The sequence below is a fragment of the Hydra viridissima genome, unplaced genomic scaffold (assembly GCF_058129835.1).
Source record: "Hydra viridissima isolate aposymbiotic clone 2 unplaced genomic scaffold, HvirCarnegie_v1 scaffold_11, whole genome shotgun sequence".
Taxonomy (NCBI): domain Eukaryota; kingdom Metazoa; phylum Cnidaria; class Hydrozoa; order Anthoathecata; family Hydridae; genus Hydra; species Hydra viridissima.
In genome coordinates, this window is record NW_028324310.1 from 3,792,349 (window position 1) to 3,810,301 (window position 17,953).

The window sequence follows — 17,953 nt, forward strand, 5'->3', positions numbered from 1 at the left end:
ATTTATTATTCCCTTTGCTCTACCAGGTGGTTAAAAGATAAAGAAGTAATAATTTTATAAAGAAAGATTATAAATTTTCAAGGAATTTTTATAGGAAAGAATCCATGTTTTATAGTTTTATTTTGAAGTTCAGATTCTTGATGGGTTTGAGTTATTTCCTATCTCTCATTAAGATGCTATCAAGGTTTTTGAATTTCAAGATTTGAACTTCAAAACAAGTTTCAAAATTTTGGCAAGGTTTTTGGTTTTTTTGACACATATATTAGACATAAACAGCATATTTGATAAGGCTTCACCCTATACTTGTCTACTGTTCTGTCTTTATAATGTTATGATGTAAAGTCTAAGTTGTAGATAGTTACACAATAATATTTTGAATACTTTCAGAATAGCAGTTATTAAATTATTCACAAGATAATTTTATCATTTTAATTATGGATTTACACAGTTTATCACTTAATACAAAAGACAGTATTACCCCTGCCACTGTGGTAATACTGTGGTACTCTGTAAATGCATCCAATATGAAGCTAAATGAGATAGTGTAATTATTGTAAACATTTGTAATACAAATATACTGCCTTACCAAAATCTGTATAAATGATAATTTAAAATTTTACTTTAATTTGAAGTTGTTTTAGTTTATTTTAGTTTTGTTTTAAATTAAATAAAGAAGTTTCATTTTAGTAAGTAGAAACAATGGTGCAATGAAGGATCTTTATCTCAAAGATTTTCACATATTTTTGAGTGAACTTTTAAGCAAAAAGTGGTATGTTTTTGGGGTAGAGATGCAGCTTGATTTGACTGACTTAGATGTTATCAGAGACTCTAAAAAAAGTAGTACTGATTGTTCTTATGAAATGCTCCGCTTGTGGGGTGACAAAACACATGACAATTCTTGGAAAGAATGTAGGAAACAGTTAATATATAACAAAGAATGGAATAGTGTTATAAGAAATATGGATTCTTACATAATAGAAGGTAATAATTAGGTATATTTCTTAATCTATTGATAGTTTTAAGTTTATTCTTGTATCATTGCAAATAAACTATTTTTAAAATTTTGGTATTTAAAAGAAATTTTGACATTCATGTTATAGAAATTAATTTCAGTTTTTTGAAGTTTTAATTTGTATTTGGAAAAATGAATTTTAAATAAAGCACTTAAATTTTTAAAAGCTTTTTATTTTTGGTTGATCTGTATATTATCAATGGTTTAAATTTGATATTAAACAATTGTTGATTCAGAAATATTTAAATATGCAATATTGAAACTATAAGATTGCATGACTTAAAACTTATTGTGGTTTTTTTCTGAAACAGCTTAGCAATAGAAAACATTTTGGGGTTATTGTTGTATTGCTACATCAAAGATAAATTTAGAATGTACTCTATCTTTAATATAGTAACCAGATATCATATGACAATTTACAATATAATATATCTTTGACATAGTAACCAGGTATCACATAGCAATTTAAATTCTCAAGACATTTTCATAACTTGTTTTATACTTTATAACAAAAAAAGCCTGGACTTTATTTGTTAGATTTTAATCTCATATAATTTTGAAAATAAAACCACATTTTTTGAGAGAAACTATATTCCATATATCTCATCTGTATCCCATATATATCATATGTATCCCAAATATATCCCATATATTTTCCATATATTTCATCTTTATCCCTATATATCCCATATATATCCCATATATTTTTCTAAATATTTCATGTATTCCCATCAGAATGCCAATGAAAATAATTTTATTTAAGCACCTCCTAAATGTTTCCTAATGAAAAGACACTGGATTTTGAAAGGTATTATCTTAAAGTTATTTTTAGATGTAGCCTAAGACCTTTCATTATTTGGTAAGTCTATAATTAGGGTTAGGACTATTGTAATTGTAATTGTAAAAATTAAATACAATTACACATTACAATACAATAATATTGTATTGCAATATTACAGAAACAATAAAAAAAATTTATTTTGGTATTGTATTGCTGTGATGAAAAACAATTACAATAAGTATTGTATTGTTTTTTTTCTAACAATACAACAAAATTCGAGAACTATTGTATTGTATTGCTGTGATGAAAAACAATTACAATAAGTATTGTATTGTTTTTTTTCTAACAATACAACAAAATTCGAGAACTATTGTATTGTATTGCTGTGATGAAAAACAATTACAATAAGTATTGTATTGTTTTTTTTCTAACAATACAACAAAATTCAAGAACTATTGTATTGTATTGCTGTGATGAAAAACAATTACAATAAGTATTGTATTGTTTTTTTTCTAACAATACAACAAAATTCGAGAACTATTGTATTGTATTGTTTTAATGAAATAAAATTACAATAACTATTGTATTGTTTTGATGAAAACAATTACAATAACTATTGTAGTGTATTACTTTACATTATAGCAGAAAAGCTGACGTATTTTAACGTATTTATATTCATCTCTGACGAACTTACTATTATTTTTGCTATTCTTTATTTATTTACGGATTTGCAACATATTGCAAATTTTATTTTTTACATATTTAGATTTCGCATCGCCTATCTTGTTATGTATTTCTATGCTCTAAATGGCCGCAAAATATTGTCTGTCTGATGATAGCCTTACTATTATGAAAAATAACTTTCATAAATTATTTTATTCAGCCCTTTTATTTTTTCCTCTTGATTTTAATACTGCAAAGGAACTTAAAATATATACGAAAATTAACTTTAGTAACACAAACAGTTAAACATAATATTCTTCTTAAATATAAATGTTAATGTCTTGAAATATTGAAGAACCAACAAAAAAATTAATGATGACGAAACGAAGAGCCAAAAGGAGATTTTTCTTGATGCGTTTAAGGCCTGAAAATAAAACAAAATGTTAACCGTACTATTTTTAACAATATCTTCATATTCATTATTTTTCCAAATATCTCATACTTTTTCTTACAAAGATTTTAATTGCTAAAAGTTATACTGGAATGAGTTGTGTTTATAAGACTTTGGTATAAGAATAAGACTATTAGATGTTTTTGCCTTTGTTTGAATTCAGGGTGATGTGTAATCATCATTATCATCAAAACTCTGACTTGAACCACTGGAGACCTGATTAAGTTGATCTTCATCATCTTCTGAATCAATTTCTTCAAATTGGCTATGAGATGCATTGCGCTTAACTGAAGTTGAGGTTCTGCTCGAGGAGGCAGCAGACATGGAACTGTTCATGATCAGACTTAGATGGACCTTCAAGTTGACCTGAATAACATTATTTCAGCATTTTTACTCTTCTTGATACTTTGTATCAAAATATGATATTTCCTAACAGTTTTAATCAGTTAAATTTAAAGTTTGCATTTTGACAGTTTTATAATTTATTTATTTTTAATTAAATTTTTTTAATTTAAATTTTTCAAATTAAAGTAAAATCAAAAATCAAGTTGAAAGAATTAAAAAAGATAAATTTGTTACAGCAACCAACAAACCCTCTAACAAACTGCATTTACCTGATTCAAGTTGTAAATCCCACTGAATTATGACTTTGCTGCTGTTGTGATGTATATACACCAGACGAGCCACATTAGTTGGGTCCAAACGACTTCGTAGTAGAGTTACAATATTTTATGCCTCTGAGAAAACTTGTTCTGATGCTGCAGAAGATGCTAGGACGGAGAGCACAGCACGAGCAGCTGTAGACAAAATTGGAAATTGAAATTCATTTTGTTTCCACCAGCAAAAGACATCAGTATCTTTTGGCACTTTCACTTTTAAAAAAGCTTCCCACTCCATTAAAATAAGAGGTTTCTCTTCAGCTCCAACCATTGGGTCTGTTGCTTTTTCTTCATCTCTGCAGGCTTCATAAAGGGGATCGTTTTTACGGGAAAACTCCTAAAAAACCTCTGGGCGTGTTGCAGAGGTCCATTCTTCGTAGGAAGAATGTTCATTGATAATTTCTTGTTTGACCTTTTCGAATAATGCCAGGGAGAATTGACGTAGAACTACACCACGGTAACGTGAATCTAAAAAGTTGGCTTCAGCAAAAGCTTTCTCATCGTAGCCATGATTCTTAAACTTTTCTTCAAGCTTAGACAAAACAGCTGCACAGTAGTTCTTCACATCTTCTGTGTTTTCTTCTGTCATGCTGTCAGAGAAGATTTTGTGCAAGTTGAACACTATGGGAATGACTTCATGAATTGATGGCTTGTCTTCAACAGACAAGGTGTTGATTGCGCCTTTAAGCCTTTTCATCAAGGGCAAAACTTTCTGCCAGATTTCAAAAATGGATTCATCAGGAATTTCTCTCCACCAGGTATTCTGCTTGACAGGGAATTCATTTTTCTTTCCTTTTTTTTGTATGTACAAAAGAATAGGCTTCGCATCTAAAATTGACTTCAAGCAAAAAAACATACTATTCCAGCGTGTCTTGACAAAGCTTTGAATTTTATGGAGTGGTCCTTTAAACAAATTTTTTTGGTTTCAAGTGCGCTGCAGTGGCCTCCATTTGACCTGCAATCATAAAACTAACCTTTTTACTGCATTTGATTAAGAATCTTTCAAAAATTGAAATTTTCTTTTGACTTAGGCAACTCAGAAAGTTTAACTTGTCACGCTTTTATATTGACACGCTTTAACATTGTTTGGACACGGACTGTGTCAATTCTTCCGCGGAAGAATTATTTATTGCGTAATAAAAAACCATGACTATAAAACAATAAAAAACCTAATTTGTACTAGTCGGCTGGAAAGAATTAGGCAGTCTAAAATTAAAGTTAAAATACAATTTTAGACTTATCAAAGTTTAAAATTTTAGTTAATTAAACGTTTATTGTGTAAATACTAAGTAGATAGCAATTCAACATAAAATATTTTTTGAATAGGGTAAAATCGGTTGTACCCGAGAATGAACCACAAAATATTTAAGAAGATTTTAGTTAATAATATATTATATAAATTACAACTAATATAATTAATGAAATTCTATATAAGTTTTGGTATACTCTTTTTACAATACAAGACTTTACTTATAAATAGTTTTATTAGAAATTTCCCGAATTTTAAATTGCTAATTCAGGATAATTTCATAGCAATAAGGTTTTTAGTTTCCGCTCATTGTGGTATTTTATTGGTATTATTACGTAAGGCATACGTTCGCAAATGTTCTTTTGATAATTAATCCGTACCAAATAAAAAGAGTGTAGTTTTTAATTTATTTTGTTTGCAGACAAAAAGCTGCAGAAATTTAATTTTTGATCTTTTTGACTACGTTGGTAGTGCTATGGTGGTTCTCAGTTCTTCAGGAAAAGCTAGCACTAGCTTTTCAACTGTTTTAGCTACTTAGCTAAAACAGTTGAAAAACATCCAGCAATTGTTGATTGTGTTTGTACCTTAATGTCATGTTCTGGAAGGTGTATTGAAAATTGCGATTGCAGGTGTTGGAGCTATGTTGGCTGGAAAGACGTTTCCACACAGTATTAGAGTATTACGTATGATCATGGAAGAACTAATTTCACTTTTGTTCTCTAAAGACATAAGTGATTTTGATTCTTTAAATATTCATCTGAAAAAAAACAGCAAGTAATAGTAGAGCATCAAAACATTGCATCGACTGTTTAATAAAGCCAGTTTTCATTGTGTTATCCCAGTAGGCACCGGACCTAAAGAAGATGTCTTTTGAACGTTGAAAAGACGTCCAAATCGTTCAAAAGAATTTAAAAGGTGTCTTTTTTACGTTCTGTATCCACTGGAAATATTTATACGCGCCGAACGCGAAAGTAACTGGACTTTGCATTTGTGGGCAATTTGATGAGCATTCTGTAGTTTATTGGGCTGGGTGAATAAAAATGAGCAATTTACTCAGTAATTGGTCAGCTTTACGTGAATAAAAACTTCAACAACTTTTCTTAAGTTTTTATTCACGTAAAATTGAGCAATTACTGAGTAAAAGCAATTGCTCATTTTTATTCACCTGGCCTATTATTGTAAAATATTCTGTAATTTTTAAACTTAAAGAAAACTATTCACTTCATTTTTATTATCTATTTTACCTATCTCAGGACGTATTTTATGTTGAATCGCTGTCTTAGGTCTGCTGAATCCCTTTCATTTGCAGAAAAACAATGATTTCCTTTTTTTTGATCCCGTTAACGTTGATTTTTAATATTTAAATTTGCCCAATGTACCATTCTGGCACCCCTTCCCCCTCCCATTATGTTTCAGTAAAATAGAATCAATCATTAAATATTAGTTGTACCCTATTTCCAGGTTACAAGGGTATATATTCGGCAACTAGACTATTAAAACATTTATTAAGTTTTGACAATAAAATAATTTTTTTTATTACAATAACAATATATTGTTATAGTATGACAAAGACGAATTACAATACAATATTTATTGTTATTATAGTGGGTCATTACAATACATTTTTTTTTCAGATATTGTTATTGTTTTATAAAGATGAATTGCAATACAATATTTATTGTTATTGTAGTGGGTCATTACAATACATTTTTTTTTTCAGATATTGTTATTGTTTTATAAAGATGAATTGCAATACAATATTTATTGTTATTGTATTACAGAATTACAATAGTTGTAAATCACAAGTATTGTTATTGTTTCTAAATTAAGTTAATACAATAACAATAATTATTGTTACTGTTATTGTTTTCATTACAATTACAATAGTCCTAACCCTATCTATAATATTACATTTTAAAATCGTTCCTCAAAAGTAGGTTAACCTGGGGCTTAAAAGAAGTGAAATTTCATAAAAATTTCAAAAAGAATCATTTTTATTAAAAACATCTTAAAAGGTATAATAAAGCCTTAAACAAGGTAGCCTTTTATTTTTTGGTTAAAAAAATGCTTTTATGCAATAAAATCTAAATTTATATATCTTATATAACTTTCCAGTGTGTGAATTGATCTAGATGCTGTTTAGAAATGCAAGGTGGGTTATCATTTTTAATTTTTAGAAATTGGGAGGTACTTAGCATTTTTTAATGTATCACCATATAAGATTTTATATAAAAATTTTTTAATGTATCACCATATAAGATTTAATGTAAAAATTTTTTAATGTATCACCATATAAGATTTAATGTAAAAATTTTTTAATGTATCACCATATAAGATTTAATGTAAAAATTTTTTAATGTATCACCATATAAGATTTAATGTAAAAAATTTTTAATGTATCACCATATAAGATTTAATGTAAAAATTTTTTAATGTATCACCATATAAGATTTAATGTAAAAATTTTTTAATGTATCACCATATAAGATTTAATGTAAAAATTTTTTAATGTATCACCATATAAGATTTAATGTAAAAATTTTTTTTTAAATAGTTTTGAAGATATCTTTTAAATTTAATGATTATTTTATCCAAGAATCATTGAATATGCTGTTTTCTATATTTTTATTTACATGTTGTAAAAAATAAAATAACAATAAATAATTAGCATAAAATAGACATAAAATTTTCAAGTAGTCTAAATTACTTACACTTTGGCAGGTTATTCAATGAGCAATCAACTTTTTTTTTTAAAAAAGTTTTGAAAAATCAACAGATTTTTCAAAAAGTTTTCATATAATGAAATCAATACAGTATCATTCACTCAAAACTGTTAAGTTTATAATTTATAAACAACCAATAAAAGATTGACATTTAGGATTCCCATAAACTATTTATGATTGACCTAAAAATGACACAAATTGGAGGGAAATTTGACCTTTTCAACCCATGTGCGCTCTTTTAGGAAGGTTAAAAAAAGAATGTTCTTAGTATGAAATAAGGGTCTTTCCAAAACATAAATTTGGTCTTTACCCTAATTTTTTTCATGACTTATTTGACCAGCTCTAATATGCATGTTCTGATAATACATAACACACTCAGATATATACATCACAAATATATTTATAAAAAATTGTATGTGTTATGTATAACTTTATAGAATGAAAAATTTTTCTTTTTTATTAGGTAATGAGAAAATTTTGAGAAATCAGACTCTGATAACTTTTTACCAGAAGTTCAGTCAACATCTTAATGAAGAATCTACAATTTTAAGTAAATATCTAAAAATTGATAATGCTCAGTTAGATTTGATTGATCAAGCATTTACTAATGGAAAAGAAAGAGCTTTTGAAATATTACTATTGTGGGACAGTCAACAATTAAGTGCTCCTAAATTGGATGATTTTAAAGATATTTTTAAAGAGATGGGGAGGTATGATTTGGTTATAAAAGCTGAGGAGCTTTTTGAAAGTAAGTTAAAATTTTATTATTTTAATGTTTTTCAATTTTTGTCCAAAAACAAAGAGATTTTATACATGACAAAGCAGAGATTTCATGTGAGATTTCAACATTGTAAAAAAATATAGGTTATCAAAAGGAAAATTATAATATAAAAAATAATAAAAAAATATATAAATATATAAAGTATATAAATAATATAAAAAGTAGATTGTGTTGCATGAGTTGAAATGACCATCATTTCAATATCTCTTCATGAATAATGGTGAAAGTGATCAGTTGTCCAATAGTCAAGTCTGAAAATTTTTCAGACAACTACATACAGATAACTGAAGGACAGATGACTCACCTTTTCAAATAAAATCAAAAAAAAATTGTTTTGTTATCAAAACTTTTCAATTATTGCACAAAGGATTCAGACAACTGATCTTTTGGAAAACAGGGCTTGGACATACTCATATTTTTGACAAGTTGTCTATTTTAGATAAGGTAAATGAATCCATTTTCTTAAATTATATTCATATATGAGCTGTAGAGCTAGGATTTTGTTTAGCAGCAATAGAAGTTTCCAACAGAGTAAACAAATACTCATCATTATTGCTATGGTTATGGTCAGCTTAAAGATTGTTTGATCCTTTAGTAATGATTACAGAAATTACCATTCAGGTACAGTTTCAATCAACTTTTATTTATCAACTTTTGCTTATTAACTTTTTATTATAGTTTCTAATAACAACAATGAGGATAGCATGGGTTATATTCAAATGTATGATAATTCTGTTCAAGGTATTGTTTTATTGAAATATTAGTTTCCACTTGTTGTATTTGTTAAAAAAATGTTTAAAGGAATTGTTATAAATTCTTATTGTAATTGTAATAAAAAATTATAATGCATTTGCTGTCCGTCAACACTCTGCATTTGCTGTCAGCCAACTTTCTCTGAAGGTTCTATTTTGCGAAAATTGTAAATCCAGATAAAGTTACTGTTTTTTCAATAAAAATGTTATTTTTTATTTTTAGACAAAGATTCGGAGAAGCCACTGGACCAGTTTAAATTATTTTTAAGCAACAAATTAGCTAATTGTTGGTATGAAGTAGGTATTGCTTTAGCAGTCAACAAAAGTAAGTTAGAAGACATTCATGCAACTAAAAACAAAGAAGGAGATAAGGCTTATGAAATGCTCACAGTATTTGGATATCAGCATTGTTCTCCTACATGGAAAACTGTAAGAAATGTTTTGAAAAAGATGGAATATGGGTTAATAATACAAGAAACTGATAAATACTTAGGAGGTAATAAAAATTTTTCAATATAAATCAAAGCAGAATACAAGTTCTTTAATTTCTAACTCATTTACAATGCATAGAAACTTCTTTTGGTTTATTTGATAGATACATATTGTAGTAGATTCTTGTCAATGAAAATTGCCAATAAAACTAGTGTAATTTCCTATGATAATATAAGTTATAACTGTAATTCTTAACTGGAGTTTTTCCACTTTCAATAAAAAAATGTTTTCAATTTTACTTATTTAAAAAACAAAACAAATTGATATTTTTTTGATTTTTGTTTTTTGTATCTTATTTTCATCTCAATTTGTATGATTAAGAAAACCATCTTAAAAGTAGGATGAATCTGTGTTTGAAAGAATTTAAGTTAATTCCAACATTCAAGAGAAACAAACTAATGAAATAGCATTTGTTATAAACTCAAAAAGTAAACTCAAATCAGCTTACCAGTTTTTTTTTAAAAAGCTGTTTGAAACACTGTAACAATGAAAACACTGGTGATTGTTAAACTAATGTACATATATTGTTTGACATGGATACTATAAACAATTTTTATTAGACAGTTTTTTTTTTGTAGCTTTAGAGAATTTTAAAGTTTGTATACAGTAGTTTTTTTTTAATGGAAATTTCCTTAAAGAAACTTGAACTTTGGCAGGTGCTTGTTATAATAAATACCCTAATGCATTTAGTGCCCTAAATGGGTATTTATTTTAAATACAGTAATGTGCAAAAGTTTATAAATAGCTAAATTTTTCAAGTTTTTTTGTCATAACTTTTTGACTTTTCACTAAAAATGAATAACATTTTTAACAAATGTTCTTATAATGTGATTGAATAGTATGATTTACTAAAAAAATGATAATTTGTAACAGAAGGGAGTAATTCAAATTTTATTGAAAACATAATTGTGCAAAAGTTTATAATTTAGTATGGCAATTCCATGCCCTATTAAAAAAATCCAAATTTCATTAGGAAAAATGTATTTATATTATAATTAATTTATTGGAAATAATATTTAACTTAAATTGAATTTTAAAAATAATTGGAAAGTTAATAAAAAAAAAGACCAATAAAATTGATTTATTCCAGGTACTTTCAGGTTGTTGGGCAAATATCCCCATAGATGTTCCTATCAACTTAGTTGACTTAACATGTTGTTGTTTTCAATAAAATTTGAATTTCCCCCTTCAGTTACAAGTTACCATTTTTTTGATCAAATTATACTATGTAATCACATTATAAGAGCAATCGTTAAAAATTTCATTCATTTCAGTGAAAAGGCAAAAAGTTTTGATTAAAAACTCAGAATATTTTAGCTGTTTATAAACTTTTGCATGCTACTCTAGGTATTTTTATACAGTAACATGCAATTGTGTAGAAACAACAAGTTTCTTTCAGTTTTTAAAGTGTGTCTTTTCATAAAGTTTCACAAATCAATTGAAATTTTTACCATATTTTCTGTTTATGTAAGTTCAATTCATAATACAAATAACAAAAATTACAAATTATGACAGTTAAAGTAAAATTTTGTTTGAAAAGGCTTTTTATCAAGTTTAGAAATAAAAAAATTTTGATATAAGTTAATTTCAAAAATCATCATGTCAATTTTTCAATAAGAAATTTTGTTTATTGTTTCAATAAAATAATAGAACACTCTGAAGAATGTTATTTTTCAATCAAATCAAATGTAATCCCAATGATGCTCAATAAGATTGAGATCTGTGCTCTGGTAGAGCCATTTAAGAAGTTTTATTTTTTATGATTTAAAATAATTCTTTACCAATCCCAGTGCTTTGAATAATTTAAAATCCATTTCCAAGCCATTCTATTATTTGCATGCAGTAACTTAACATTATTCACAATGTCTAAGTAAACACACTGGTCCATAATACTTTCTATGCAATGAATTAGACTCGTATTGTCACAACCAAAACATTCTCAAACCTCAATATGGTTTTCTCTGCCATGTTTAACAGTAGGTATCTCATATTTTGAATTGAGTTTCCTTCTAGATGTCTGACATATCTAATTCCATCACTACTAAGTAGTATGAACTTTGATTTGTCAGAGAAAAAGACTTTTGAACAGTTATTAACTGTCTAATGTGATCTATTGAAAATTTTATTCTGGTTTTTAAATTTCTTGCAGATATCAACGGTTTCATAACTAGATGGTAACCATACAGATCATTTTCAGTTAATCAACATTTAGTTCTATCAATGTTACAATTTGTGCCATGAAACTTTCTCAATTGTATTAAGTTTGGAAACAGTCTTATGAGGATCAATCTTGGAATACCTTACTATTGGCCTTTTTAGTTGTAACTTTAGGTCTTCAAAAATTTATTCTATTTTATATTATATATGTTCCAGTGTAAGGCTTCCTGATAAAATCTCTAGATAAAGTGAAATTTTTTTACTAAAAATTCATTACTAAAGTTGAAATGTAACATAAATAATAAAATGGAGGTTTAATAACTTTTTACAATTATTCAGAAGGGACAATGATTCAAAACACATTGTTAAAAAAGCTTTTCCACAGTTCAAGTCAGATATAATAGTATTTTAATTGAACCATTTACAATAGTAAAAATTTCTTAAAATTAGTTTACTTATTTCTGAGTTTTAAAATTTTCTTTTATAATTAAAGTTGTTCTAGTATTTACTTTGCTTATGTTAGTTATTAGCAGTACAATTAACATTAGCAAGCATACCTGAAAACTGAGATGCTTTCAAAAGAAAAGAAGTTGTAAAAACTGATTCAAAATTCTTAGACAGCTCTGAACCCCCTATATAAAGATACATATGTTTAAGATCAATAAGTCTAAATTTGAAATTCAACTTTTATGATAGACCCTGACCTACGCATACCAACTTAATAGTAAGTTGGTATGTGTACACTAAGATTTTGTGCCACAAAGTTAAACAGTTTTTCATCCTCCAATGCCTCTATGCTTTCCAAATCTTCTTGTGTATTGACTGTCTGATCTCCATCCATTTAACCAGTTTTCTCTTGCATCAGTCTAATGGCTTTTATCAGGCTTGAATCTTAGTCCATTATTACTATATAAATTAGTAGTTTTTCTGTAATTCCCACTTTCTAGATTTACTCATTTGTATGAGACCTCCACTTCAGTGTTAGGTGTTGAATTTACCATTCATCCACAAATAATGGTATTACACACTCAATTAGCATAGTTCAATTGTATTAAAGTTCCTTTTAAATGGAATAATAAAATCTATGTTTAAGCATTTTTCTAATACAGGGTTATTCTATTTGCTAAGTATAATAATGTAATATCATAAGAATAATAATTAGTGAAGAAAAGTTGTGATTCAATAAAAACTTTATAATTATTTTTATGAAACAAATATAATGGAAACATATAGTATACTTTGGAACTTCAGAAACACAAAGACTTCACAATGACTGATTATCTAATTTTGCTATCTTCCAATTCAACACCCAGTTTTTACTTCACAATAAGTAAACAAGATTTGTAATTATAACTCAGTCACTTTCTTAAACACTTAGTCATTTTATGTGCTTTTATTCTGTAATTTAAAAAGGCAAATGTTAACAGTTCATAGAGCTTCTTGTACTCTGACTGAGCATCTTGAACTTTTTTTATCAGAAAAATCTGATGCCAATATTTAGCTAAAGTAATCTAGGAAAATCATTATTTATTGGTGTCAAACTTAGTGCTTAGTTTCTATAGTTTTTTTTTACTAATTTTACTCTTTCAGAGCCAGCTCCCTTATTTTCACCATCATGGCCTTATATCTGTGCAGATAGCAAGCACATCTTTCCTGTACTCTATTTTTATCTTTACAATTTTTTTATTGAAGATCTTGAAATAATCTGTAGTTTGCTTCTCTGCTCTAGTATTACCAATTTTGCACAAGAAACACTTTTACCTCATGAACTGAGTAGGCAATTATCAAATCATTTTGAATGCTTCTTGGCAGATAGCCAGTATGATTTTGTTCTTTATAAGATACAAAAACCTTTTAGATTATTTAATGCTGCAAAATAACAAGACATCCCCCAGAATTTTTCTTTTACCTTTTTATTTAAAAGTTGAACCAATTGAATATTTTGTGAAGTGAATTCTTGTAAAATTGTTTGTTAAGTATATAAGTAAGGTTGTGTATGCAGCAGTAAATATTTCATTTCAGTTACAAAATTTCAGTTACAAAAATAAGTTTTATGCATTTTTTGATGTTTTAAGTAAGTTCTTATCTAATTTTTTAATGACTAATTTTTTAGGTGAAAACCATGCATATGATAAGCTGGAACTGAAGCCAGGTAATCCTTAATATATGTTTGTGTCTATGTGTGTGTTTATATATATATATATATACATATATATATATATATATATATATATGTATATTGATCAATTAGTTTCTTAATCCTCCCCCCCCCCCCCTCTCAATATAATGTAAAATTCAACATTTTGTGTGTGCTCTAGATATCATTTGTGAAGAATTTAAGCTCAATTTTTACTCAATAGTCTGATTTTTAGGCTGTCCTTAAAAATGTGTTTGACTTTTATACTATTGATACATTGATGTAGGCATCAGTGTCCAGAAAATTTTTGACTTATTAAGCTATTATCTAAACTTCATTCAGGTTTGGATGCTGATTTCCCAAATCTGAAACCTAACTGAATTTGGGTTACATGTAATACTTTAAATGCTAAATTTTGACAAGAAAGGTTGCTTAAATTTGAATTTTTCAGGCCTGGAACATGGGAGTTGTGCTAGGGCAATCATCTCCCACTTTCTCACCAAACTTGTCATTTGTTATTGCAAGAACTATATTTTTTTTAGTAATAAAATAGAAATGTTTTTTGAGATTATTTATAGCAGCTGTTAAAACAGTTTCTGTAAACTCTTCTAAAACTTGGATTGTACTCATGGAGATTTCAAAATCCACATTACATGGAGTAATTCTATAAACTCTGCAACCTGGTGGACTGTTGATCTCCCTTTCTTAGTGATGAGACCAGAGACAACTTTGTCTAACTGGGTGCCCAATAATCTTATTGATGAACATGAAAAACCCATCTTTCTTTAGATATTGTTTTTTAAGCATTTATCTGAAGTATAAGGGATAGAACTCTTCTGTCAAAGTTTTTTTGGAAGTGGTTGTATGGGAAATAAAAACGTAACTCCAAGTCAATATTATGATATGCTTTTTTGTTTTTATGATATGATTTTACAGTATGCAAGACTGCAATCAGCATTTTTAAAAAAACATTTCTGTTAATTCATGTTTTGTTTTAGAATGAGACAACAACTTCATACTAATTGTAGTTGGTTCAGTTTTGCAGCAGACTGAATCTATTCCTTTTGTTCTCCTTTCTTCCCTTTGTGTTTCAATAAGCTTTTTAAGTGTTTCAAGTTTTAAAAGTTTTTTAAACGAGTTCCATCATTGAAATGGGTTTGTGAAATCTGTGAAAGTTTTATACTAGTAATTGGCATAATGTAAAGCAATTTAGCATAAATATTCCCACTAAATAGTGTTTTTTAGCATCAAATTGCACACCACAGTGCAGATAAGAATTTTGTGTTTGAACAGAATCTTAATTTAAGTTTGAGAAGAATTTCTACAGGTTTTAAAAGTGATGCTTTATCTATCTTAATAGTTTTAAATAATATTGATTTCTTGATGCTCTCAATATTGATAGACTGCTTAAGTAACCATGTTTTTTTTAGGTGTTGAAAGTCATCAGAAGAGCAAGCCCTCAATTTCACATAGCATAAGTAAAACTTGCTCTGTATTCAGATTATATGATCTTTTTCAACATGCATGTTTTTTACTTTTTAAAAATCTGTTGTTCTATTTGGTATTTTTTGGGATTGTAACATATGATAGATATATTTTTATAAATTACAGTGCAAAGCAGTTCATCAGCAGTTAGCTTCAGCAATAAAGCAAAAACTAACAGTAAAGATTCAGGTTAGTCAAAATTTTTCAAGTTTTTTTTTTCTAGTGGAATTCTTTATTACTAAAAAGAATTTGCTGGAGAATAAATACATATTCATTCTAAAGTTAAATAAATGCATATATAGAATAGTTTTTATGCATTTTTTGATTTGTTAAGTTTTTATCTAATGTTTTAATGATTAAATTTTTAGGTGAAAAGCACATATATAAAGAACTGGAACCGATGTCAGGTAATTCTTAATATGTGTTTGTGTGTATGTGTGTTTATACATATTAACAAACAACTTAATCTTAATCTCAATCCTCAGTCTTAATCTCAATCTTAATCCTCCTCCTCCTACTCCTCCCCCCAATAATATAAAATAAAAATTTATTATTTAGTGTGTGCTCTATTTATCATTTGTAAAGAATTTAAGCGCAATTTTTACTCAATAAACTGATTTTTAGGCTGTCCCTAAAAATTTGTATACATTGATTTAGGCATCAGTGTTCAGAAAAATTGTTGTTTAAATAATTACTTATTCATTCAAAAGATAATTCTAACACCTTTCTCTCTGCTTCTCTCAAAGATTCAGTTGATAAAATGAAAAAAGTTTTTTCTCATAAGATAATTACATAATAGAAGAGACATTCACAATCATTAACAGCTAATTCTAATCTAAAAATTCTACTTAAAAATAACAGATAAAATTGTCTTTTATTTGAAAAGAAAAATAAATCTCCCATTGAATTGAAAGTAAATAAAACAGCATAGAATTGTAAGTTTATGTAAAATGTAAAATATGAATCATTAAAATTGCAATTTTCAGCTGTTGGGTAAATTATAAATAAAAAGGTTTACTTATAAAATTTGTAGCATTATAACTTAGATCATTACAAACCTTAAATTTAATACTAACAAAAAAGAGAGACTCAAATATATAGAAGTAATGATTTTGTTTCAAAAATAGTTATAGAGAATGATTAAGTTTGTTATGCAGAATGCCACAAATGTGTAAAATGTTTATTGCTGCTAAAGATGAAAGCTACATAGATGAGAGAAAGTTATAAGTTAAATTAGTTTGTACATTTTTTTTTTCCAAGTAATTTTAATTGCAGTAAAGCATATATTTCAAGTAATTTTCTTCTTTAATTTACCCCTCATTTGTAAGTGAAAAGCAAAAACTTTATCAAAAGCAGTATCATTTTAATATTTATGGACGGCTGTGTATATCTATTTACTTAAGCTGGGTTCTTAAGCTAAGTTTTGTATTTCTTTACTTCAAACCATTAATATTTGATAATTTTTTTTTTTTAACAACATGATTAATTTTCATTCTTGAAGTTTAAATTATTCCATTAAAATCACAATTTTTTTTTTACTATAAGTATTTATGCAATAAAACAGTATGGTGCCTCTATAAAACCTTAAATGAGGAGAAAAAAAAAAAAAAGTAAAGAAAATACTTTTTTACTTTACCAACGAAGTTAAATCATGTAATTGTTAATGATATTTACTTCTAGGTAGAAGTTAAAAAATTGAAAAACTCTTTTCTAAAGAATTACCCATTCTTTGATATATTTTAATATATACTTAATATATCCATACTTACTATACTATTCATTAGTTTTTTTTTTAGAAAACTGTTGATTTTTGTTTTTCATTTTTTTATTTTTTTTCAGCTGTCCAAGAAATTGATAACAAACGTCATACAGGTAATGTCAGCTTATTTTCAAAGTTTTTTAATCTTTTTGATAACTTTTAAACGTTCCACATGAAAATGAATATGTTGCAATATACATCGATAAAACCTCGCGAAAATGAAAATGTTTTAATTTACATCAGTAAACCAGTGCGAAAATGAAATGTTACAATGAATCTCATAATTTGGTAGCCCTTAAAGAACATAATATAGTAAGCTATTAAAGTTGCAGCATTTAGCTCTAATCAGTTTTTGAGATCTGATTACTTAAATTGGAGGCCAATGCATTCTGGGTATGTATTTTTTAGTAATAGTTGCTACTCAATCTTAGTGTCATGTTGTATTTAGGTTTGATGATTTAGAATTGAAAAAAGGGTTAAAGCACATCTTGGCAAACTTTTAGGTTTTTTTAACAACTGTCTTTCTCTGCTATGAACTGTCAATAAATCACTCGACTCTTTCTAAGAAACCCAAGAAACTTTGCTACTAATAAAGTTTTTGCTACTAATTTAATAAAAGTACTTTACTAATAATAAAAATATATTTTATATAATATGCAGAATATGTATAACAGCGCTGCAATAGAGTCATAAATTGTTCATTTCGAATCTGAGTTTTAATTAAAGAAGACATAGTAGTTTTTTAATTAGCCTCTTGCATTACATAAAACGGTACAAATGTTTATTAGAGGCTATAAAACTATAGCTGAAAGACAACAGAATGACATTTAATTAATGTAAGAGTTTTGTATT

At 27.0% G+C, this 17,953-nt stretch overlaps 1 protein-coding gene and 1 pseudogene across 11 annotated transcripts in view; one reads left to right on the forward strand and one right to left on the reverse strand.

The window, feature by feature from the left end:
• Nucleotides 1-17,953, forward strand: part of LOC149881768 (uncharacterized) — a 45,744-nt gene that overhangs the window by 12,477 nt on the left and 15,314 nt on the right. For all 11 annotated transcript variants that reach the window (XR_016444777.1, XM_090065949.1, XM_090065950.1 and 8 more), the window contains 9 exons: nt 688-981; nt 8,002-8,286; nt 8,998-9,060; nt 9,295-9,567; nt 13,834-13,872; nt 15,288-15,335; nt 15,469-15,531; nt 15,711-15,749; nt 17,182-17,214. Coding sequence is in view for 10 of the 11 variants with exons in the window: in XM_090065949.1 (XP_089922075.1) it covers nt 688-981; nt 8,002-8,286; nt 8,998-9,060; nt 9,295-9,567; nt 13,834-13,872; nt 15,288-15,335; nt 15,469-15,531; nt 15,711-15,749; nt 17,182-17,214 (1,137 nt within the window). In the remaining variant the exon portion in view is untranslated. The remainder of the gene's footprint in view (nt 1-687; nt 982-8,001; nt 8,287-8,997; nt 9,061-9,294; nt 9,568-13,833; nt 13,873-15,287; nt 15,336-15,468; nt 15,532-15,710; nt 15,750-17,181; nt 17,215-17,953) is intronic.
• LOC149881769 (uncharacterized) lies at nt 3,451-4,422 on the reverse strand (annotated as a pseudogene).